At 37.7% G+C, this 26,450-nt stretch overlaps 1 protein-coding gene across 4 annotated transcripts; it reads right to left on the bottom strand.

The window, feature by feature from the left end:
* Window positions 1-283: 283 nt before the first annotated feature.
* On the bottom strand, window positions 284-26,450 carry CPSF6 (cleavage and polyadenylation specific factor 6). Of its 4 annotated transcripts, none has more exons than XM_080391124.1 (11): window positions 26,269-26,450; window positions 17,797-18,006; window positions 15,824-15,927; window positions 14,917-15,062; window positions 14,023-14,196; window positions 12,404-12,908; window positions 11,098-11,190; window positions 9,992-10,107; window positions 9,500-9,653; window positions 8,263-8,457; window positions 284-700 (listed from the first exon to the last, which is right to left on the bottom strand). In XM_080391124.1, the coding sequence occupies exons 1-10, from the start codon at window positions 26,326-26,328 to the stop codon at window positions 8,268-8,270; spliced, it is 1,752 nt and encodes a 583-aa protein (XP_080247250.1). In that variant the 5' UTR covers window positions 26,329-26,450; the 3' UTR covers window positions 284-700; window positions 8,263-8,267. The 4 variants fall into 4 exon arrangements, with proteins under 4 accessions (XP_080247250.1, XP_080247251.1, XP_080247252.1 ...); XM_080391125.1 differs by having other exon boundaries at window positions 8,263-8,454; window positions 26,269-26,449; XM_080391126.1 differs by lacking the exon at window positions 11,098-11,190 and having other exon boundaries at window positions 26,269-26,449.

The following is a 26,450-nucleotide window of genomic DNA, read 5'->3' as shown; positions in this document are numbered from 1 at the left end:
TCAATTAGCAAATTCACAAGCCACCTAGGTAAACACTGCTAGAAAGCAAAATAGCATTAAAGGTTTTATGTAACCACCTATTTTCATATCAAAATTGAATGTGTGAGAGCAACATTAGTTTAACTCACTGAATGCAAGATTAGGTTGAGGCATATGCAAGAACTATTGCGATGTTTTTAAAGACAGCATCAATGTTTTCATTGTAACATCTTTAAATATTGCTGAACACAAGACTCTCCCTGAGGTGTAAACATCAAATAACTTGAACAGCTTTACACATCAGCCCCATTAAACAGTTTATTACAACACTACATCTACTGTAATCAGTGGTGCTGTGTACAGACATTATCATATGAACAGTTTAACATGAACAAACTACTAAAAAAACAAGCATTTACTTGACTTTTTCCAATTGCTTGCACATTATAATTGCCAAATGTATATAACCAGTAATGAAGTTGCAAAAGCTATAAGGTTTAAATCACACAGGTTTCCCTCAAATAAAACAGTTAAGCAACATAAAAAAAGTAAAAGAGCTACTGGTTACCATGTATGCAGATTTGCTTTATTCAGATCTATTCCTGTTCATTTTATCCATGAATCCTTACAGGCTCAGTTCAATCACATGAAGCAGACTGCTGGACAAGCATCTTTCCTTGAAGAATGTATCTTGTCTTGCACGCTGTTCCTCTTCCTTCAGCTGTAATGTGTCAAAATTTGTGATGTAGATTTTGCTAGTCCCCATAATACACAGAAAATTGTTGGCTTATCTATACATACACAAGTCGTGCATCTACTTCACCATAATGTAAACTAACACAAAATACTCAGAAGCAGTAGCTACTCAGTTGTGCATGAAACTTTTCTAATACAATAGTTAAAAATAAAATTAATGTTGTTGTACAACAAAGTTGAAAGAATATATATTTCACAGTTGAATGATAAAGGAAGAAATAGCTACTGTTCTATGACTGATGAAAACATTTATATAGAACGTTTCCTAAAGTATGCATTCTGCAAGAGTAAACGAACAAGCACGTAAGGTAATTTTGCCACAACTAGATTTTTACATTTTTACCTGCCCACTTACAGAAATTTTAAGCTGGTTTGACATTTAAGTAATGCACTGATTGAATAATGAAGTGGATGGCTCACAGGTCAGTAACATTTAGAAGTACAAAGAATCCAACACCAGTACTTCAAAATTTTCAGACTAGGGGCAAGCAGGATGGGCTTCACATCTAAAAATACACGCTTGCAGCTTAATCACAAGAACCCACTTTTCAAACAATACAATATAGATTTACAGGTTTCCTCATCTATTTGCCCTACAAAAAACCCCAAGCCCTACTTCCTACTCTCATCTAATTTGACAAATAAAGGAACCACACCATTCAGAGTTAATTACTGTAAAAGTTCACAAAATACTTGGGATGGTATAATTCCATACACTGGATTTCAGTTGAATTCCATTACAAAACAATTAGCTATCTTAATTTCATTAGTAATTCACAATTTCAACATTCAATAATTTCAAAATAGTTTAAATGAAATAGTTCAGAAAACCAACACATTAAATTGTTCATTTGAAAACCAAGACATTTAGAGGAGCAATTTCATGAACGTGCACCAGTACACAGCTGTCAAATGTTCTTCTACCAGTAATTTCAAAGCAGTTAGAAAAATACTCAATTTTTTGCATGAACAATTGATACATTTCTTCTTCCTTTCCTCAAAGTGACTGTTAATAACAACCTTAAAAAAACATACAACCAAGTAGGCACTATACACTACAGTATGCACATAAACTGATCCAAATCCAAAGCAGTGACTGTTATTTCTTTTCTTATTCACAGACTTTGTTCCCAAGTCATGAATGTATCAACCAGTAAGTACTTTTGGGGAAGTTTCTTCCCCAGAGACCAGAATTTCCATAGGTGTTATGTACTTTAAAAATTAATCAGTAGCAAAATGACAAAGTACCGCCTCCATGAAGAGATGTGTTTAAAGTTGCGAGCTAAGTTAGCACAGACAGGGGAGAATCTGTTTTTTAGTGGAGAAAGTAAGCACATGACAGCTGTGAGACTGCATGTCAGAATTTGCTGCTCTCATCATACAATTGCTGTGGCAAGAATTATGGATCTTTATCACTTCTATGGCAACAGTTAACAGATCCAAGGCACCATATATATGAGTTATAATACTAGTATAAGAAAGCTTCAGTTCCTGGGAAAAATTTGCTAGATTTCTAAGTGTACTTATAGAACTACAGGAACTTTAAAGAATGCATTATAAACTGGATTTAGGATTAATACTTTTCATTATAGGGCTCTTGAGATAGTCAGCACCACAATGAACCTTCATTTTAAAGAGCATAACCAACTAAAATCTGAAGTGGTGTACAAGTTGGTTCCAAGTACTCTACCACTACACTTTGGCAAAACTGGAAACCTTTGTGGTTCCAAAAGGGAGAAATAAAACTGTATGGATTATACCGCCATGCTCAGCCCCTTTCAGTATTCTACAAGCAAGTAGAATATTGAAAAAATAACTTTAAAAAAAATTAACTCTCTCTCATCAGTACTCCTTGGCAATGCTGTTTTCCATCTGCCTCAAGCTCGTATAAGCTATCTGTCCCAAGCATGTGTTAGGTTTGTACAATTTAACACCGCACAGCAATCAGTTTCTCAGCATTTCTACTAATAAAACCCAGGTTTCAGACTTATTTGTTAAATAGTTATTTTGTGGTTTAGAAGTTAGGGGCTTATGTCAGAACATTTCACAAATTAAATTTCAGAACTTCAGTGATCAAACATTTTTGTATTTGTGCAAGATGCAACTTGAGCATTTTTTTTTCCACAACAAAATTACAACAAAAACCCAATAGATTTCTTAGATATGTAAAGCATCTTGCAGTAGCAACTCTTAATTTTTTCCCTTTAATTCCAATTATCCAAATATGCATATAAAAGCTTTAAACAGCTTTTAGAAGTGTGAAAATTCTACAGTAGTTTAGAGTTATATGTGCATACACACGTCAAGTTTTGTAATAGCAGTGATTTCTGATATTTTTCAGAGATTGAATGTCAATCTCCCAACATGTTCACATTTCAGAAAAATGCATGATACACATTTGTCATTATATCCTAATAGCTCCTCAGAATGACTTCATGTAATCCTCCTTTATTTTACTCTATACATGAAGAAAAAAAAAATACACAAAGCAAAAATCCCACAGAAACTATCAGCTTGAAAGCCAAAATTTGTTTTAACTTAACCTACATTCCAGAACATCACAAACCTTCAAATACCGTGGTGCTTTAGCTTAACACAGTGAGAAAGAAGGAATTTCAAGCTTCACTGTGTATTTGTCTTTCTGTGAGTAAGCTGAGATACAAACGTGATTCTGTTCATCACAGATGTACAGACAGACTATTTTACCATCACTAGTACCTTCTTTCATTTGTTGCATTTTTCCCCCCTATTATTAGTGTACTTACCTGGTATCTTTGTTCAATCTTGGTGTATTATTTAAGATCAACACCAGAACAATTTCCTGATTGTATAATTTTACATGGGAAGAAAAAGAATGCTCCCAAACTACTTTCCTTCATCGAAAGTCTTTCTCCTACTGTCCCAGCCTGTCTATTCACCAAAAATAACTGATGAACAGAGAGGTGCATTCAGAAAATTCAACCTTTGGTTTACAAATTTAAAAGATGTGAATTATTGGCAATTATCTTTCACATCAAGACATGAGGAAGACATAAAAAGGTAGATCAGGCTGCCACAGGAAAACATAAAAATGAAAATCTCTTATGGCTCTCTCTCGATCTCTTTTTGTGTAAGAAAAAAATCATCTTAGTTCTCAAACCACAATGAGCAAAAGAAAAAGCTGATTGTTCATTCTTTGGAGAACACCGTATCAAACCAACATTTTCACTTGCAAGTATTTTATGTTTCAAATGCTATAAAGCCTTAAAGTTTCTTAGGGAACTATCACACAGCTCAAATTTGTCAAAACTACTGATTTCACAAACAAAAGAAAAAAGCACAGGATGTGGGGAACACAAAAATATAAATGTGTCTAAAGACACTCAGAAGACAACAAAATTACAGAAACACATTCATGGAAAAAATTAATAAAGTTATGGAGTTATGCATTTGAAAATAAACAATAGCGTAAGATTTTCAGTTTGTTTTTAGAATTGTCTTATCACCCTCAAGAAAATGAGAGATATCACTGAACATTAAGAAACAAACTATATGTTTCTGTTAAACACCAAAGTAGCCATAAAATAGACTTTAAGAAGCACATAAAACAGTGGCACTGCTTGCCTCTTTCACTCTGTGGTGGACTTCAAATACTGAATCAGACACACAAAGCATTGTTTCTCTGGTGAATGCTAGATGCAGTAGAATAGTGCCAGCCCCACATATGTGCTTCCTCAAAAATACACATTTAAAAAAAGAAAAAAAGATATCAGGTCAATAACGTTCATAATAGCTTAATACTAAGATGATGTGAAATAATCCCAGATAGGTACACATACCCACATCATGAACAGCGCTACCACATAATTCACTTTAAATTCTGTTCTTAACTAGAAGCTTGTTAAAATAACTCACAAAAACAGACATTTTCCTATTGATTTACAAGGTTTCTTAAAAGGCTAATTTCATTCTTCACTTAAGTGGTTGCTAATGTACTGTGACAAGACATATTCTACTTATACAAGCAATAATATAATGAATATTACTTAAACTATCAGCACCATTTCCCCTCCTACTGACACCAAAAATATTACAACCATGTTAGTTCTTAGATCACTCCAAAGCTAAAACTATTTCAGAGCGAGCTGAGCGCAGTTTTTGAAGAAGCATATGAGCCTCGGACTAAGTTATTTTTGCTTACAGTGGTTTGAGAGCAGAAAAACCAGAGAAAAAACATGAAATATGAAGTACAAAGTCTACATACATATCAACTGTTACAACGTTGTGGTTTTGCCTTTCAATTCAGTCCAAATCCAGTTTAAATAGGAAATAGTCAATCAATCCAATAACAAAAACATAAAATGAAAAATTTAACATTCAGCAGTTATAGAAATTCAGACAGATTAAGATTGGGACAACGCATCAGCTGGAAATACATCACTGAGCATCAGTTAAACTAAAAAAAATCTGTCTAAAAAAATGTCAGGACTCATGCTTATGAAGTTGCATTACTATTCTGTTTGTACACATTAATTTTGCTGTTAATGCTTCTAAATACCATTCTATTGGATTCTTAGTTTTCTTGAAGAATACAGGTTAGACATTTGTCTTAAATCCACTGTTCTCTTTTATATCTTTATATAGGCTTTCTTCAAGCAAAGGCAAGCTATTTCAAGGAAACGTTCAGTTTATAGTAATTCTATAGAATGCATTATCAATGTACATGAAGCCTTACTCAAGGCACAAGAATCTTCCAAGAATTTAGTTTTAAATCATGAAGTGTACAAACAGAAGTGTAAATACCTGCTATGGTACATCTAAACTTAACAGAATTTTAGTACTATAAACACATTTAGTAAGTTATTCCAATTTAACCCATGTCTATAAGTGTAATACAGTACAAATTGAATTTCACTCTATACAAAAATGTTCACAATGGACCTTTAAAATCCTAAACTAGATGTGTAACACTTAAAATGTCAGTACAGTATGACAGTTATGACTATAGGTACACAATAAGGAGAAGTATAGGTGCCATTCATAGGGTGCAGGCACAGAGGCAACTTCATGTTATCTGGCAAAACACAGTAATATGGGGAATAACTCTTTTCAGCACTGCTGATATTTATTAAATGACTGAGACTGTTAAATCCGTTCATGAATATTAATCAATGTAAGGAACGAAACAAAAAGAATGTATGGCAACATACATCTTAGTGAAAATGAAACATACAAACCAGGAGATAACTGTATTTCTTTTGTGTGTGTGTATATATAAAACCAAAACTACAATAAAGCCCTTCTTCATTAAGATAGTAGCAAGACAAAATGTTTACAACTTCAAAAAAAATACCAAATGCTTTCATTTACATGCAGAATAATAATTCTGCCCTTTAAATCAAGTTCTTAGGACCTATTTTCTTCTTTACACACAGGAATCTCACCTACGCAACCCCTCTGAAAGAAAAGAGATGTCCCAGCACACAATAAAGTTGAATGGTGTTGCATATATAAATCCCACCTGAACTGAGACTGAAACCACAGCCTCATTTTAAAATTGTGCTTTGGAAATTATAAAATGCAACCTGACCCTATTTGAAATATTTTCTCGGAGTGACATGGTAGGGAATCTGTACTTGGCACAGAAAAACCTACACGCACAGTACTAAATACACAAAAATTAAAATAAAGCTAGATTAGTAAGAGTATGCCAAGGGTAAAAAAAATATCTTAAATTCCAGGTTACTAACAATTTTTAGTATGGCTTGGTCATCTCCACCAGATGAAACACACTCTGGAAATGCATCCATCACCCAGCTCAATGGTTACCTCCTATTTATAACAACTATTTGCAAATATCACAAATACTCATTTATCACAAATGGTAAAAATCCAGTTCAACAAAAGAAACTACACTTATCTGCATTTTTATGTTCTGATATTTTATAATTAAGAACCACAGTTGGGTTTTTTTATGCAATTCCAGAAATATTTCTACCAATCCATTATTTATTTTTTAAACAAAAAGTGGCATTAACAGATATATACTGCCAACTTTATTTCAGCTGCCATGTCTCACCTTCCTATTTAAGCCTTTGGATTCCCTTCTCTAGGTCGCTTACTGTGTGTGTGTCCCTTGCTAGCATATGAACCCAAGACAATATCCCACTTAATACTCAGCAGACTAGAGCATTTAATATCAGAATTTGTTCTCCCCCAAAGGAGTCAGTGACACAAAAGCCAGACTGGAAACTGACATTTAACCAATACAAAATTATGTTTTCACTTCAGAGTATACTACATTTTATATGATTTCTAAAAAGTTTTGCTCTTTTTAACTTCTGTAAATGAACTTCCATGAATAAACAACACATGCAGATCTGGAAACTAAATCTGAGGGTAAATGTAAGAAATGGAAGCTGGGTATACAGATGAGCCTGCAAGCTTCAATTTTAATGTAGATGTAGTGGGAAGTTCTTTTAAAAAGGGAAAAGACCACTGCAGAGAAACTAATAGATAGGTTTTTTTCCAATTGTCAAATGTAAGCAATCACGGGTAGCTTGAACTCTCAACCCTCAAAATGGTACATTATATAATGCGATGAACATTTCTATGTATTTTAAAGCTCTTAGCAGTACACTAGGAAAGGCATTATTTAGCATGCTACTCTGTAGCTATCTAGACATTTGATGCATGCAAGACTGCAGATACATGAAACAAAAGAACACGTTAGTTTCATAAGCAACCAGAAAAAAAACCAATCCTTGTGTCATGTATTTGTTTACTAGTCTTCAGAAAATGACTTTACTATCAGAGGTTGGGGAGGGACCGAAAGGTGAGGGTGGTGGGGAACAACTGATCATAAATCTTACTGAAGATGTAACACTGAATCAAGCTAGAAGGCAGAAGATACTGACAGGTCACATTTCATAAAAGAAAGAGCAAAGTCTGGCTGTATTTCCTAAATTTGAGTAGAACTTGCTGAGAAAAAAGAACAAAACCCAACACCCACCCACCCAAATACCATCATACTTATAGTTGTGCAAGGACAGCAACTGTATGTACATGTGTTCCCTAAACTGAAATAATGCATGACATGACATATGAAGGGCTAAATGCTGCTGCCCTTATACAAACAGATTTTAAAATACAAAATTAGGCTTTAAAATACAAATAAGAAATACAACCATAAATTTAATATAATATTCTTCTAAGATTACAAAACCAGCAGACTTACCAGTCTGTCTTCCTGCTTTTTTAAGAATTGGTTTAACCACATTTCATAAAAACTGCAAATATTAATACCACCTAACATGAAAAAGGTGGCATGCAAACTGCAGAAAATAGTGACACACTTCCTCCCAAGACCAGTTACCTGTCGTTACTTACCTACGTTCATGTCAGATGCTGTAAGAAGAAAGTAATTCAGTACATATTGCAGGCCCATTTAAGTGCAGGCATTAATGGTGTAAATAATCCAAACCTAGAGTAGTTACTTTTAGTAAGCCAGTAACAGTAAAAGCTCAAAAACATGAAAAAAATGCTCACCTTCTTTAACGATGACGATATTCTCTCTCTCTGTCTCGTTCTCTGTCGCGATCTCTGTCGCGATCACGATGCCTCTCTCTTTCACGGCTTCTTTCCCGGTAATAGTCATCATGACGATCTCTACTACGTGATTTGTGGCGCCTACTTTTTTCTCGTGACCTACTGTGGTCCCTCTCTCTGGATCGCTCACGTCTTCTAAAAGAAATTACTTCATTAAATTTTTCTTCAAAATGCAAACCACCTGCACACCAATTTTGTACTGTTTACGAGTATGAATTTACTCAAAAAAGAATATGAGGAAAATACACCAGGTATCTTTCACGTTATATACAAAACCATACCTGTGTCACAGTGAACAGATAAAAGGCAGTGGCTAAGAACTCAGTTAAGAGATAGTAAGGTGCATCCACTTTCTAATCTATCAAGGAAAAGTCAGAAAGTATGTGCTCAGAATGGAGGATGACATGGCTGAAATCAGCTGTGGCAATGCACCATACCTCAAACAATCATTGCAACATGGCTGCTAATCTGTGTACTGAAAGTATGTACCAAAACCAGCTGTCTTTGTGTTTTTAATATTCAAGGCCAGCTACACTACTGCTACAGTATCCAAATGAACTAGATGTTCAGTGTTTGTCCTAACACTGAAAGGGGCGTTATTTAAGTTCTGAAAGAAATACCAATCTCATTTGTACTAGGTAGAAAAGTCCATGAATTTCAACATCTACCTACTCACAATTTTTAGACTGTGTAACAAGGAACAACAGGCAAAAATCATTCTGCCTAATTTCACCACCCCTACCCCCTGGCAACTCAAGTGTATTTCTACTGTGACAAGTGTGGAGAAAATTACTTTTAAACAAAGTGAAAACTGGCATCAAATATCCTAGATCTTCATTTTCAATAGCAAATTCTAACAAAAATTATGCACTGGATATCTAAAGTGATGAAGGGTAGTTCTATTTTGGAGTTTACACGCTGCAGGAGTACCATGTAGGAAGCGATACTAAACAAAATTAAGAGTTAAATTTAAGGGAGTCAGACCAATTGTGAAAAGGTGGTTAACTAAAAGGTAGCTAAGTCTGGGAAACCCTTGTTTGGTTTCTTTCACACATTTCTTGTAAAACCCAGCAAATAACTAAACTACTTGCATGACTTAGTTTCTTCTCTGTGAACTAGTCTTGTGCTTACACCTTCCCTTTCACAGGTAAGGGCAGATGGAAGAGGAAAGTTTTACCTGGATCCAGAACCGTAAGACTTGGACTCAATTCCATGAAGGCAGTCCTGAAGAGAGCTAATAAGTACTTTACAGCGATCATCCGCAGATACTTTGGACTGTTTAATTAAGGAAATTGCAGTTACCAAGGTCTCTATAGCACTTCCATAGTCCCCTGAAAATCACATAAGATCATGATCAGAAAATTATGCAATAAAGATTTTAATCTGTCATAGTATAACCATTTTGAGTATTTCTCTTCAACAGCCATCCAGATCATTTACTGTAGAACCAAATATTAAAATACTGTCCAGATCAATACTCAGAAGGCATTCTCAAAAACTAACTGCAGCATAGTACAAAATCAGTCATGAATTCAGAAAAATCAGTACCTAAATTCAGCCTCCTTTTAGGAAAATGTGGCTTCACGGCTGCCAGTTTCCCAATAGGAAAAACCTATAAACTCTTATCAGTTGGGTAAAATAGCAAACACATTAATTGAGTTTTACTAACCAGCACTGGCATCTGATACAGCTCTTGAAATGGCACTGCTTGAGATCGCCCTATTTCTATTCATAATTTCTTCAAATTCTGCTTCACTTAGAGGTGTCCTTGCAGCATCCATTTCTCTGCAAGCAATAAAACTAGTATTTAAAAGGTTAAGAAATACTTCAGAAGATATCATTGCAGTTTTAATAATCCAAGTTTGCAACTTTAAGCAGTGACAAACAGAAAAGAAAGCAGGATCTGGGTTTGGTTTTGGTTTTTGTTAAGGACCATGTTACAGTATAAAATCCTGAAAGCTAAAAATAACAAAAAAAGAAAAAAAAAGAAAAAAGGTAAAAACCAATTAAGACATTGCTGTATAAACTTATTCTTGTTCATCCCATCTATTTTGAAGATTCAGCAGCACTTAATACTGTGCTTTACAAATATTTATAGTTTTCATAAAATCCTTGAAGGCATGTAAGTAGATATTATCCCAATTGAACGGATGTGGAAATACATGTACATAGGCAATGCAACTTTGAGCAAAATTAGAGATAATTTTTATAACAATACTGGAATTAGAACTATATGATCCTGTTTCCCAGATTTAACTAAGACCAGAATGCTGTAAGTTATGAAAAACAAATATAGTCTATCATCTTTAAAACACTCAATTTTCTGAATGATGACAGCTTTTTTTTGCTTTTTTTTTTTTTTTTTTTAATTTCTGGTCAAGTTCAAGGTGCTCCAATTTGATCTCCAAACTGGTCACAGTAAGGAGGAAGCAATAAAGCAGAATCCTTGTGCTCAAGACACTTTTTTACTGTATTAGCTACCTATATAGGGCTTCCAAAGTAACAGATGTTAACCTACACAAAAATTTTCCCAAAAGTTTTGCAGTGTCCTATTAGCCAGTCTCTGTATCATATAGAAAATTTGGAGAATTGTGTTAAGAGTCAAATGCTGAGACTGTTAAACTGGCCCACTGCTTGGTATTTCTAGAACAGTGTTAGTTCTTCTGGTAGAAAGAAAATGCAGAATAATAAGCAATGCTATCCTCTTAATTGCAAGAAGTGGAACAAGATCCTATAGCCAGTTTAGCATAAGAGGAAATGTCTAAAAATTCATACCTCCCTGAGTTTTGAGTATTATTTTTCGTGTGCCTCCCATAGAATGGAATATGTAATTTTTCTCTTATGGACATGTTATTTCCAGTGAAACGCCTATGATATATAATTAATGACAATTTAAATAGTTATGGATGATAGTTTTAACATTATTAACGAAAATAATGGACAGTAAGTTATACTGTCCTATTCCCACTCCTTCCCTCCCCAGACATTCTATAAACTGCAGACAACCTTGATTTTGTCTATCAAAAAACAACCAACACCTTATTGTTTTATTATATTTCAGGCAATTAAGCCAAATGCTCTAACTTTTACGGTTTCTGTATGAAAGCAGTATGTACAGATGCGTGGGGGTTTTTTTAAACTTTGTGATAAAAGAAGAATCAAAGCAAAGTGTCTTTGTAGAAAACATTCTAATCAAGAGAAATGTCTCATGCTAGCAGCAAAATCACAACTGAAAAATCCAAATGTAACTATGTAAAAAGTGTTTTTTCTTACAATTTATCCCAAAATTTCTGTGACAAATACAAATATGGTAAAAAAAACAATCAAGAAACAGCAGCAAGACAGAGATGCTTGAAAGCAAAGATGAAAAAGATGTTTCAAACAAGATGTGAAAAACTTGACAGTTATAGAGACTCAAGAACTCTGTCCCAGATAGGATTAACCACAGGAAAAGCCACTGCTACAAACACTGCAAGACTGCACCAAATGAGCAGAAGCATTTTGACAGAAAAGGAAAATAAAAAGTCTTGCAGTAAATTCACACCTGGCTTTTGAGACAAAGACTAACTTTGAGTTGAGTCATGAAGAAAAAAGGGACAAGCAGAGCTGCTAAAAGATGAAAATGGTTATGAGCTTGGTATGGCACTGTACCCAACACATGCACATATTCAAAAAGGAGAGCTCCAGAGCATTCTAAGACGACAGCCTGCAAAGCACGATGATAAAGGTGCAAGTCACAATTTCAAGTTAAGACAGAAACACAACCAGAAGCTGCTGCATAGAAGTGATATGTAAGTTTACATGTAGAACACATGGAATGATGACACTGCCAAATACAAACACTTCAAAGCTGAAAAGGGAAAGCGAGATTACTGATACTGCATTTCAGGATTTTCTTACTGCTGCAAATATGTTTTTGAGATATTTCACTAAATGAAAAAGGGCAAATGAGAAGACTGTTGGGATCCCTTTCAGCCCTATTTTTTATTATTTCTAATATTTGCATTAAAAGGGAAAATCAAATGCTTCCTACAACAGGAGTAAAATCTGCTACCAAGCACATTATACTAAAAGCACTCACCTTCCAGGTGGCCCATAGTCACCTCTGTCATATGGTGGAGGTCGGCCATATGGATCTGTTGGAGGTGGGCCACGGCTGTCTGAAGTAGGTATGCCACTATTGGCAGGTGGGGGGAAGAAAGCTGGATTCACATGCGGTGCAGGTGGTGGAGCACCTGGAGGTGGCCCAGGGAGATGTGGAGGAGGAGCAAGAGTCAGGGGTGGCCCAAGAGGGCCAGGTGGACGAGGGGGAAATGGACCCGGAGGTGGAGGTGGACCCTGCTGAGGTGGTGGTGGACCTGGTGGTGGCCCGTAGCCTGGAACTGGTGGTGGAGGGCCTGGAGGAAGAGGCCCAAGTGGAGGCTGACCAAAAGGTTGTCCTGGAAATAGAACTGGTGGTGGTGGACGGTCACCACGATTAGGAGGTCCAGCTAAAGGAGGTGGGAGGACCTGACCAGGAGGTGGAGGGCCTGGTGGGCCTGGTGGGCCAGGAGGACCTAAAGGTGGACGCGGGGGAGTTTGTCCAGCTAAAAAAAGAAAAAAAAAGTTAATAAATATAAAGAAATAAAAGACTCCGCAATTGTGATTCTTGCCTTTGTTGTTTTTTTGTTTTTTTTTTAAAAAAAGAAACAAAGAAAACCAACCAACCACCAACCAAAATAACCCTCACTGAACAACCTGCAACTTATGCAAGGCACACATGGTCCCACTTTGGGTTCAGTACTTCAGAAAATTTAACAGTTACTTGACTATCAATATCCAAAGAGAACGACATTTACTTGAAAAATGACAACTTGTCCTCGCAATCACTTAATCAGCTACTATTCTTACCGTAACTCCCAAAAGCTTCCAAAAACTAGAAAACACCGCATCCTACTTACACCTGCAGCTAGTTTTCACATGGGGCACAAGATACAATATATATCAAAAATATGGAGAAAACTATATTGGAGAAGGTAAGATAAACGCAGTATGCAAACCTACTTTTAGGTCCTCATTAGTGTTTTTTCAATTCATCCATGGCCCTTTGACTGTTAGTAAACAATCTACTACTGGATGATATTTACTAAAAATACTTAAGCTGAAATAAGAACTTTACTGCAATGCAAGCCTGTTTGTTAAACAGATATTTCTCCCATATCAATACCTGACTAAACATGAACACCTCCTCTTCGTATCTGTGGTACTCTAAGTGCCAACTAATTGACCTGTCAGTGGGCATGAATTTCTGATGATATGCAAAGTTGTAATGCAATAAGGAAAAGAGTTACTTTACGCTCTGCAACACAGGTATTCTCATCCCCCACAGCAAATCAAAAAAGCTGAACTACACTGCACTGAAGACAAATCTACTTGCTAACATGATCTACCTTAATTTTTTCATATTCTAAAAATATGTACATTTACACATTATAAAGAAAGTATCAAAAATGTTATTATGTTGCTATCAAATTTAGGAAGTACAACTCCCTGTTTGAATATCAACAAAGAAATATTGTTGAATCCTACAATCCAGCTGTGAACACTGTGCTACAGTACATTACTGAAATGGCTTGATTTTTATAATTTCCCAAATAAGTACGCCGCATTAATATAAGAAAACACAAATGAAACTGAAACTCCATAAATGAATTATTTCACCTGGGAAAGGTGGTGGCGGCCCTCCTGGCCCTGCTGGTCCAGGGAATCTGTCTCCACCTGGAATGGCACCTGGAAAACGGCCTCGCCCTCTGTTACTAGGTGGAAATGCTGCTCGTGAGCTTCCTCCGGGGGGACCAGCTTTACCTTCCCCGGACATCTGGCCAGATTGCGTGGCTGCAATGAAAAAGCAAAAGTGTAACTACATAAGTCAAAATAGGTTAAAGCTTTTCAACACGTGCTCTAAGATTTTATGCAGTGCTAAAGCATGACCTTACGAGCACCTGTTTCTAGGTACCCAAACCAAAAGCATTTGGAGAAGAAAAAGTGCTTTGCTAAAATATGGCAGTGTTCCAGTATGCCCCATACTAATGGAATAGCATCTGGGGAGACTATCAGTCCTTCCCTTAATGCAGCCCAAAGCCACAAACTATTGGGACTGGGAATAAGACAAGGTGCTGGAGGAAAGCACAACACAGAAATCTCTCTTCCCCATTCTGTCATAAGCGCAGCCTTTCCAGACATCAGAATTTGGTCCAGTTTGTCTACAAGTGTTAAATTTCTAAATGCTCCTGTGCTTTTTTTTAAATTGCATCCATAAGAGATTGAGAAAGCTTCTCCAACTGTATGACAAGAATTTCACAAAGCTGCAACCTTCTTTCAGCGAGTGCTATTTCTTGCCAAAACAGCAGCTCTTCAGCATATTAAGTGGTCTTCTTAATTTTTATTTAAGGGAATCATCTTTAAACAAAGATGCAATTTCATTCACCTGGACTGTTAAGTGTTCTGTAGGTATTTTAAACTGTGTAGAAATTATCAGATGCTAAGAAAAAAACTGCCACGCTACTTCTGGAATAGACTTATGTTTTTTCAAGATAGCACATAGGAAAGGCTTACTTTTTCTTGACTGCATTTCAAACTGACTCAGAAATTGTTTATTACATGGAGTTACAACAGGATTTTGTCCATGCAATTCTCTTTTAGGCAACAAATCCATCAACTTTTTAGAGGATGCTTCCGATCCCACACCCACAAGGGCAAACCTGAAAGGAAGAAAAAAAAAAAAAACCCAGTTACACCACGGTGTTTCCATTTCCTGGATACCCTGATGCCTCATGAAAAAGGCTACATGCAGTAACCAAGAGAATACTTGAAAACTAGATACAGAAACCATCTCACAGGTCTTAGCCCAGTTCTCAGAACAGATAAAATAACTCCTTCTAGGACACACAAGAACCACCAAACGTGCAAGTACAAGATGCATCAAAATATATCACAAAGGCAGCCTTTTGGTAGAGTATCAATATGCATGTATGAATTCATACAACCAAGTTATTATAAGCGTTCACTGTATTCTGATTACTACTAAGGAGACAGGCACGTTCATGCAAGGAAGATTAGGTTGCCAGTGAAAAAAGGGCTCAAGTGCTCACTTTCAACAGTCAATGGAAAATAAAGATGTAAAGAAAGACTTAAATCATGGAGATTGGGGAAACAGCATTTACACTATGAGGAACAACAGGTATCACTACCACTACCTGAATGAAACCTAGGAACAGACTTACTGAAGATGGCCAACAAAATTTAACTCACAAAATAATGAGACACACGATACTGTCGTAAAAATTTATGCCTGAAATTTAAGTCATTAGTATGAAATGATATACCAAACCATTGTTAGATACCAATAAAGAAAGATTAACAGTTCACATACTGACAGTTATGAAAATTAAGAACTCTTTCCCCACTTCCACCCTTCTAAAATTCAGTCCATTTACAGAAAAAACAAATTACAAGTTCTTACCCTTTAGACTGGCCATTAGCACGATTTTCAAAAAATTTTATCTCCAAAATATCATTTACCCCCAGTGAATGAACTGCTTCGGTTAAGTCTTCATCTGTTGTCCACTGAAAAATATTTTTAATATTCAACTATGAAAGTTTATCTAAAACACCAGGAAAAGGGGAACTACATCTTCCCTGGATTTTCTGTGTGTGAGAAACTGGTCAAGGGGAATACTATACACATGCTGTCAGTAATTTCTGACTTTTGGAAAGCTGTCATTTATATTTCACAATTCTCAGAAAATTCATTTTAAGAATATACATACTTCCTCATATGCTACGTTGCATCAACCTCTCCACACAGTATACCAATTACTGTACGCAAAAAAAATTTCTATTTGAGTAACTTTTGTCCTTTCAGAGTACAAGGCTTAAACTGGACCACTTCAATAACTGTTATTTTCCACACCCAATCCATTTTTTCTCCTGCTGATTCTGTTATTTCCACACAAAAGTTAATTTTAAACACCATATTAACCAGGTGCTCTTCATGAGAGCTTTGACCAGTGAGTTTAGTGAACTACATTATTTGCACAAAACCAGCAGGATTTACAGCCAAAAGAAGGGAAACTAGTACAGAAACTATGGTTAGAAACTACTGCTTCCACTTAACAACCTACTTGCTGTAACTTCCTATTAATTACTATGTAATGTTCAACAATTTCACTCATACCCAAAGATATACAAATACACTAATACTTATGGTTTTCTTCGTACATCTGTAACTCCATCACTTCTTTACATTTCATATGGGAAGTGCAAAGCAGGCTTTCAAGATTCTGAACTACTCATCTGATCTCCCTCAAATCAAGGCTTCTTTCAAAAATTCAACAAATTACTTTCCTGAGAGCTAAATGCAAAGAAACAAACACAACAGCAATGCTAAAGTAGATAAATGCACTTTTTGTGGATAACTTCATTTGTGAAGCCAAATAATGAGTAATTGCCAAACACTGGCCTACCTGCTTTAGAAGTTGTGGCATTTGACTTGGATGAGTTCAGCTGATCATGTGCATTTTACTAATTCCATTCATATATTTTAGAATGGTACAACTGTTATGTCAACAGCTCCTTTACTTACCTATCAGCTCCTGAAATTATGATACCATAATAATTAAAAAAAAAACACCTAAGCACCCATAAAGCATTCTTTTTCAAGTTTTGCACTGGTAAAAAATTAATCAGAAGGGAAAAAACCTTCAATGAGAATGCTGCATGTGTGGACCTGGAAGAGCTGGATTTCAGGTAAACAGATAAAAATTCCAGTTAATTCAGCTACTGACTAGCTCTTGCACTTTGTTTGCTTAACTGCAACTGATTTTTAAATGCTTTAATGCTAACAAATTTACTTGTCTTAAGGGCAACTGCAGTTCAGTGAGTTATCCCAAACCTGTTACTCCTAGGACTACAGAAATAAGCCTCAAGGCAAATACCTGACAACAGTCACTGCCCTGCAAGAAGGGAATTGGAAAAAAGCCCTGGAGAAACACGCAAATTAATTTAAAGAAAATACCAGAGAAGCTTCCAGTTCCTTTTTAAACTAAAAACTTCAGCAACAGTTTACTAAAAGATGGGTTAATTCAGTAGCCTTAAAGTATGTGCAGGCATAAGGCGTTTCATAGTTTAAGCTGGTTCTCTTTCTTTCAGTTCTCTGAAAACCTTAAGACAACAGTAGCACAAATATGCCTTCCCAACACTTAAAGGAAACTTTGAAGTTTGTATTTACTGAAGATTTCCTCCATTTTTTCTGACATCAAGACAACTCCAGACAAGCTCAGTAAATTTCAGATTTGAAAAAAAAAAAAAGCCACCACACCTGCTTTGCTATACTCAGTATTTCATATAAAAAAATTTAAAGTAAAAAATATTTACAAATAATTATGTTTATAATTTTAAAATTCCTGGCCACCTGAATAGTAAAATGATACTCACCCAAGTAAGATTTCCAATGTACAAGGCAATTCTCTTTCCAGTATATGTATAGACAACATTTGGTGCAGCTCCTTTACCTACATCATCCCCAACAGATGGTGGGAGAGAATCCATGTAATCACGATCTTCTGGGGCATCTCCATTATTTGCAGATGGAGAAATTACATCATCATATAAATCAATCTGATCATGCCCACCATATTCAGCTTCCTAAAACAAAAGAGACACCTTGATAATATCTAACATTAAACATTCTTAAAACTTACTTGAAACAAAATGCTGAGGTAACTGCCACATTCCACAGAGATAGAAAGTTTGATCCAACACCTACACAACGTCCCTGCTGAAAAACTAAGCCCCGGTTTCATCCACAGTAAAGTATACAAAATCCTTATGACTTCCATTATATTCTAAACTGATGGGGAGCAGGGGAAAATCAACAAAAAATACTTCTGGCCACTATTTTCCACTACATTACTTCTGCCCTTGTAATATAAACAGAAATTCAAAAACCCACAAGCCCTACTCCCAGAATTACAGACATTAGCAAGCATGTGCAACATGCAAAATGAAAGACTTAACATCCACTCTCAAGCAAATCTTCTTTCCATCAAAACATTTGGTAGAGTGAAGAGACCACGCTTCTAGAGGAGCCTTACTGACAAGGCACAACATTCTACCTTTCAGATTTCTACCACATTCCTAACTTGATCTTTATCTCCTCATTCACAGAAGGGCAGACAGGGACAGAATTCTGTTTCATTAAATTTAATAAACCCAAAGGTTTCTGTTTACTAAACATTTATTTACTCATGGGCTAGAGAGGGACTATTCTGTATCATCACAGCCGCTTCTGGAACATGTTGGTTCAGAAATGCATCGTGGGGTTTTGGAGTGAATCACTCCCTTCTCCTCTGGGATGGTACAGGTTTCAGCACAGTGCTGGCCAAGTGAACTAGATTCCTTTCAGATGGCACGGAAATGAGAGTTCCTTTCCAGAAGCTCTGCTTCATGTGCTCAACAACTGCATCCTACCTGCTAAACAGGAACAGACAGGTCAAGATCAAGCAGCGGTCCTTCAGACAGATCTGAATCATAAGTGTTGTAGGAATACTTGGTCCAAAAGGCCAGACTAAATTTAGTCTGAAGCAGACCATGCAAACAGGGTGTTAGGTAGACAGAGGGGCCTGAGCACTGACTGCCTCAATCTGCTGGTGTGCTTCTACCAAGCCATATTACTTTTTATTCTAGACTGCTGTACTGTCATCACTGAAGACAGACAACTAAGAGAAGGGTAAAACACATGGACTGTAAATGACAATCTCTTTCACTAAAACATGCAATAACGCGTTTTACAACATGTTTACAACATGTCAGCAGCATCACTTAAATCCAAGTATGAATGAAACTAGGCATTGCATATTTGCATTAAGGAACTACTTTAAAAACAAAGACTTCTTTTGATACTTGCCATTTTTCACCTTATATACTGTCACATCATATTCAATGGCGATCAATTCCACATTGGGATGCTGCTATCCTTTTCTACTACCCTAACAATCACTTATGATAGAACAGCCCAATCTGCATGAGAGAGAGGAACCATTTAAATGTCTACTGACGGGAAGGCTGTAACTTCTCAGTGAACAACAGTGATCTGACAAAGATTAGGAGAGCCTAGCCACATTTAATGTTAACCTTCAGCTTTCATGTTTACTTTAACACGTTGCTTTGCAACATGCAAAAGCTAGACTCCAAAAGCCTGCAGAGGGTTCCTGGATTCTTTGACCATGGTCCAGAACAAAAAACACCTCACCAGGTTTAGTTATCAGAGATATTTCAACATCTGCTGTCTTACAAATTTCTATCCAGAAACCCACACAAGCATCCTAGATAGAATAGTTCAAGGTACCAGATACAGCCACTACAGAATCAAGCTGGATTCCACAAAAAAAACAGGCTGCAAAGCTAGCAATCTTGGTTGAAATTTCAGTATATCCACCACAACCATCAACAGATGATCAGCTGTCTTGAAAATACGAAAACACTATCAACTGCTACTCATACAGAAAGAGTATCACCAAAATAAAAAAAAAAAATGCCCTAAATACAACAAAAAAAACAGAGAAGCTAAGTTTTGGCATTGTCAATCAAGTAAATGTGATCTACTACTGAATCAAGTAGTGTGTAAAGTGCATTGTCTCAATACACTCTAAACTTCAACAGAAAAATTCTCTCTTTTAAGGTAAGTCTATCATCATTAAATTAAGTAAGGGTTTCATATTTTCACCTAGTCTGGCCAGCTCTCTGTCTCTGTTTGATTCCTCCTATCATCGTAGCTAATGAAAGTAGGTTCAAACAACTGCCTGGAACAGGCCTAAACGTGACATCTTACAGCAAGATTAAGGCTGATGTCACAAGACAATTAAGGAAAACATGCAGCAATTCTAGTCATCTGTGTGTATGGATGATGACTTCAGGGAAATCATCCAAACAGGCAGCCACCAGTGTTACAGCAGATGTACACTAACCTATCTCTCTGAGAAGGCTGAGGTCAGCATTGTCAAAATACCAGAGTAGGCAGCCATCCACAGCTCTGCTGCATTTCCTTAGTGGCCAGAAACTCCTCTGAAACAGATCAAATTTTTATCATATAGGCTTTCAGGTCACCATCAAAGGAAGGAGAGAATTATTAGGGCAGCACAGTCTGCACGTAATTGGGTGGCGGGCCCCAAAGTGCCTGATAGCATCAATGCCTTAATTTCAATCAATAGACACAACAGAAAAACTTGATCACCACAGTCACTTCCTGCATTGTGCTGGTTTTGCAGCCAGCATGAGTTTTATTCAGTCACCACTCTGTCAACAAGGTGTGTGGTTAGATAATTAAGAACTGAGTCAGCAAATGCAAGCATAGATGGAAAAGAGGTGTCTCGATGGCTATTGCACAAGATCCAACAACCCTTTCTCCTACATACATTTACCATGGAAATTTACCTAAACACCTCCTCCTTTCCTAGATGCAGGAGAGTAAGAAAAAGAATACAGAAGTGTTATTTCTTTAGTCATAGCTACTTCAAAAAACGCTCTGCCTGTAACAGGAACTGGTTTTGACGCCTTCTGACTTCCTTACTTAAGGGGCCCCTTTCAGCAGGCCAACAGACCATCAAGCGTGAAGAGAAAGTATTTCTGCTCAATTATAGTAATTCACAGTCTTACAGATAAACATGGTAAGAAACAAAGTTAGCATCTGGCCCCCTCTACAACCAAATCAGGGTAGCAATGCATTTCCATATCCCATGTTCTAACTAAACCAGTCTGAAATACTAGATCATTTGGAAAATCAGGACTGAAATTCCACATTCTGTGTTAAGTGGGACTGGGTAAATAAAAAGGGTACTGAAAAGATACGCTCTCCAAGATTCATACCAGACTAGTTGTAACACTTCCAGTTACTCAGTCCTTCCTCAATATTCTGTGTTTTAACTACTGTTTGCAGCGTTTTGCAACTCCAAATATGAAAGCCATAAACACATGGGACATCACAGTCATGTCCAGAAGGGACAAATTAGAAGTGTTATTTCTTTTTCTGAACTTAGCAGCCGTACTCCCCTGAGTTGCAGAGAACTGGTTGCTCCCTTTACAAATGCTGCTTTGGAAATAACTCCTTTTTGTTGTTTAAATAATTTTTTTAAAACTTACATACATCACAGACTTGCTTTTTCCACAAAACTCTGTTCAATTTAAGAGTTAAACACTAAATTACACCTCCGAAAAGACATTAAAAAAAATCAGTGACGTAAAAATTTTTTTAAGAAAATTCGTAATTGTTTCTGAAAAAAAAGTTAAATTAAGAAAAAGCAAATTATCCAGCTTCTCCCTTATCACTTTTTGCATTCCAGTTACAATATTTGTGGTCAAAAACTCTAAATACACATTAGCATCCTCATTTTAAAAAGTTTGTAGGTCCTGAATAATAACAAGTTAGAAATATACAAAAAATCCTTCTGATCTCAATTAGCCATCTGAACACACAAACTGGAACCTTAACAAAACAGGAGGCCTTTGATGTTTCAAAAATAGCACACTGCCTGTGGCAGAAACATCCACCATGGTAGACAAGTTTGTTAAGACCTAGAGGCCCAAACGCTCTGGGCTCTACAACTGGCACACTGCTCAAATTTAAGCAATTTGATCCCTTGTCAAATAGATTCCCAAAAAAATCACAAGTAGGCAAAAGTATAAGTTTAATGTAAGTAGTAGCACTGTTTGCATTAGAACACAGCTAAGAGGCACCAGATGAGATAGTTTTCTTTGTAGTTTGGTATTTGCAAACATATAAAGGTTATCTCTTCTGCAGACCCCTTTCAGCAGACCAACAGAACTGATGAAATACATCTACAATAAGGTATTGCACGTACATTTTATAATACATGCAGGTCTACCAGCTTATGTTTCTCATGACCAGTACAGTTCTGCCCTTCTGAGTAGTTTTTTTATACCACAATGTGTCCATCCCCTCCCATAAAGAGACAACTGTCTCCCTGATATAAAGGCTGTTTTCATGTAGCAATTAAATGCCAGCTTTTGTTATTTATTACACACAAAAAAAATATTTTCCTGTTACAGACAAGAAGAGAGTAACTAACACATTCCTAAGAATCTGTAGCCACAGAGGTTTCCAGATAATTAGTCTCTTAGCTGCTTACTCCATCTAAATCACTTTTATTACCCAGTTACAAAATACAAAGTCAAAACTCTTTCATTTCTAATTTGTTAGCATTTAAATATTAAACTAGAACACTACAGGCATGTTTAGACATATCTACAATGCAACTATGAAAGTATACTCATCACAGTATAAACAAAGCAAGCACTTTCTCCACAGCATTAAAATAAAGAGAACCTCAAATTGTTTTGTATCCTCTGCTTGGTCAGAAAAATTTTTATATGTATACATAAGTATAACAGCTTTTTACTTTTTAATTACGTACATGTGTGTAAGTGAAAAGAAAACTTGGGAAATGCAAAGCTGATCAGAGCATCAGAGAACCCAGTTCACTGGCCAACGTTGCAGGCAACCTTGAGTGAGATCCAAGCTGGCCTCATGTACAGGCTCATTATCTCAGTTTCATGCACTGATACTGTAAGTTTTTGTGTACACACACCCTAATATTTGCTAAAGTGCCCCTCATCTCACTGCAGTCTTCTGCCCTCAAGAGAATGCCACCAGCATCAGCCATTTGCACACAGATAATGCAGTTTTCATGTGCAGCACATATCTCTCTTGAAGAGCAAGACATGTAACGTGTACGGAGATTGTAAAAATAAAATATGCCATGCAATACCCATTTGTTACACATCACAAATAACATATGCAGAAAATTTATGACAGACTTGTCTCAAAATGAGACATTAAATACAAATGACTGCTGGATGACAAAGTTAAGTTAGAAGAACAAACCAGAAAATGACTCAACCAAGTTCTCAAAAAGAAAAAAAGAATGGCTGGGGGGGTGCACAAAAAAAAAAAAAAAAAAAGGAAAGCCTAATTTAAAAAAAAAAAACCAAACACAACTGGTGGAAGCCAAATTGAGTAAAGCTGTACGCCCAAGGACAAAGAACACAGTTAGGATGAACAATAAGTTAATGGAAGAGTAAGAGGCCACACTGACATACTTTTATGAGCTCCAGATGGGATGCGAAAGATACATTTTCACTACAACAATCTGACTTCAAGTCAAGTTAGTCAGCTCATGGCAACCAACACTAAATACAACCCAAGACAGTTCTCAGTTGTCATCAATCTTGGCTTGTAAACCCATGGCACTGTAGTTTTTATTTCACCCTTATAACCTGTGGTTCATTTAGTGCTAATCAAGCAGTACATCCCTCCCTGCCTCCTCCTGGAAAAAGGCATTAAAATAAATTCCAGAAGCATATCAAGATAAGTACATCGAGGCCCAGAACAAGACAAAACAACCAAGGGAAGAGTTCATCCAGCCACAAGTCCTAAATGACCCATTTACTACAAATGCAGACAAAAGGTTTGTCCCAGCTTGGGTATAAATACAGTTAATACTGTACCCAGAAGGACAAAGTTACACAGTGTACTTTTCAGACCCTGCTACTGGCAAAACTAGTAGACAGGGTTCCTACAGTGAAATATTGGTAAGTCAAATTAACATAGCACAACACAATCAAAAAACAATAGCTTATTGTTTTACACATACAGCAACTTTCCTTACAAATATGGTGTTCCATAAAATGTCCACTACATACACAAATTAACACAAATCACTTTCTCCCTACAGCATTTTCTAAACTGTCATCTTCAACCATACACAGATATGCAGAAACATGTCCCATCTTATCAATTTAAGCTGTCAGCTTCAAATCAGAAACAGTAATTCATGAATGGGAGCCTCTAGAGGACCCATCACAATGATGTCAGAATTACAGGTAATAATACTGTAGACAGTAACAACCATAATTGACAGAAGGAAATGGGAAAGTGCAGAGGTGTCAACTGTCCCAGTAAAACTTTCTATTTTACAATAATACAGTTCAACTGAGCAGGTCCGAGACAACATGGAAGTCATTAAAATAAGCTTTGAAAACAACAAAACCGCAAAAATGAGGGGTGTAGGGCAGGCAAACTAACCAACCAATACCAAACTGAGGGAAAAGGGCCACTAGCCTCTTTCACTTTTCTGCTCTGTATCTTGCAAGGTTCGCAAACTGAAGAAGCAGAAACATAGCCCCAGCAGAACTGAGGTGAACACAGTAAAAAGAGCAAAAAGGTCTCCCAATTGCTGTAATAAGCTAAATGAAATTATTACAAGACTCTCTTCACCTATACCATCACCCTTCCTTGCACCGTGGCTGTAGGAAATACCAGCATTAACCACAACTTGCATAAACCAGGACCTCGTGAGTGAAGCTGATAATCCCTGTTACTTTTGTTCTGGCAGTATCTGTCTGCACTATTATGTAAAGCACAGAGCTATTCTACTCTGAGGTCTTCTGCACACAGAAATGTACACAAACACTAGTTGAATCAAATTAGTTTTTTTCTGAAAAAAACTGATCTGCTACCAGTGTTTTACCTGCAACCAATTAAAACAAAACCAAGTTACTAAAGAAAATTTACGAGATGTACTGTTACACTAAAACGGTATCTGTCCTAGGGCTCACCCCCATTTAAATTCAAATAATGGGTCTTCAACTGGAAAGGAGAAACCTTCACATGTAGATAAACTAAGAGCAAGTCAGTCCTCTCCATCATCTGCTCTCTGGTACAGCATTCTTTTAGAGCATACTTTTATGAGATTACTAGCCTTCTGAATTATTTCATTAAGTATCTAAAGAATGAGAAGTTTCCTGAGATAGTAAATTGCTATCCAAATTAAATGTGACTTCCACAACCCACTACCCATTTCCCAGTTCTCTGTAAGGCAGGCTGGCACACAATGGGGTATCACTTAGTCAGCCCTGTAAATGTGTGAGAGTGCAGTTGTTCTCGGTTATTTATGTTCTAGGGCAGGAACAATGCAATCTGGAGTAACACAACCTGCAGAAGCTCAGGAGTAACAAACAGGCCAGACGGCACACAAAACTGATATGAACGTCAGGCTTCGGTTGGAAAGTAGGCACATGGCTTTTGGGGAAAGATTGAAGAGTTAAAAAAAGAACTAGAAAAGGGGACTACTTGTAATCCTGGGAAATTTTATTTCATCCACACTTCCTCACCAAAATACAAGCTCGTCCTCTAAAGCAGACTTGCGCCACCTTTTTAAGCACTGGAAGAGAACAACTTATAAGAAAAAAAAAAAAAAAAAACAAACATAAAAAAGGAAGATAGCTTCTCCAGTGCGGGCGAATAAAGCTGCACTAGCTCTCCCTCCCCCGCAACGAGCGGCCGAGAAACTACTACCGCTCGGCGGCTTTTTTATTCCTCTGCGAACAATGGCAGTACTTCCCCGCCGCCGGCGCCGGGAAGGAACCGCTCTCCCCGCCGCATGCGGGAGGGTCCCGTCCTCTGCGGCCTCCGCCGGGCCGGGAGCAGGATGCCGCGCCGCTCCTGCGCGAGCACTCGAGCGGGGCGGGAGAGCGGCAGGCAGGGAGCCAGGCGCTCGCCGCCGGCGCACCACGGCCTCTCCCGCGCCCTGCCCGCCAGCAGCCTCCCCTCACAGGCGGAGGCCGGGCGGCGCGGCGCTCCTCGCCAGGCCGGGTCCCGACAGCTCCCGCGGGCCGGGCCGGGCCTGAAGCTCGGCCTGCCCCGGCTCCGTCCCCCCGCAGATCCGCACACTCGGCGGTGGCGGGAAAGCCAGGCGGCAGAGCCGGCCGAACAATGGCGGCGGCGCGGCCCAGCCGCCGCGCTGAGGGCCCTGCAGGCGGCGCGGCGGCGAAGGCGGGCGAGGGAAGGGGAAGGAGGGGAGGGGCCGCGCCGTGCCCGCCGGCCGCGCGTACCTGGTTGAATTCCTCGCCCACATCGGCGTAAATGTCGATGTGGTCCACGCCGTCCGCCATGATCCCGCCCGGCCGCGCCTCGGGCCGCCGCCAGCCGCGCCCGGCTCCCGAGCCGCCGCCGGGAGGGAGGGGGGGAAAGGAGGGAGCGAGGGAGGCGGGCGGGGGGCGGGGCACGATGCGTC

The sequence above is a fragment of the Falco punctatus genome (assembly GCF_963210335.1).
Source record: "Falco punctatus genome assembly, chromosome: 6".
In the NCBI taxonomy this organism is placed as follows: Eukaryota; Metazoa; Chordata; class Aves; order Falconiformes; family Falconidae; genus Falco; species Falco punctatus.
Note: the sequence above shows the minus strand (reverse complement) of the source record. Positions and strands in the feature narration are given on the sequence as shown.

Bases quoted from the DNA above. Each gene is read 5' to 3' on its own strand.
- CPSF6 (XM_080391124.1), bottom strand. From the start codon at position 26,328: ATGGCGGACGGCGTGGACCACATCGACATTTACGCCGATGTGGGCGAG. The intron at 15,928-17,796 runs GTGAGTATCATT...AATATTTTTCAG, and splicing joins ACATTGGAAATCTTACTTGG to TGGACAACAGATGAAGACTT. The intron at 14,197-14,916 runs GTAAGCCTTTCC...TTTTCATTGCAG, and splicing joins TGAAATGCAGTCAAGAAAAA to CCACGCAATCTGGCCAGATG.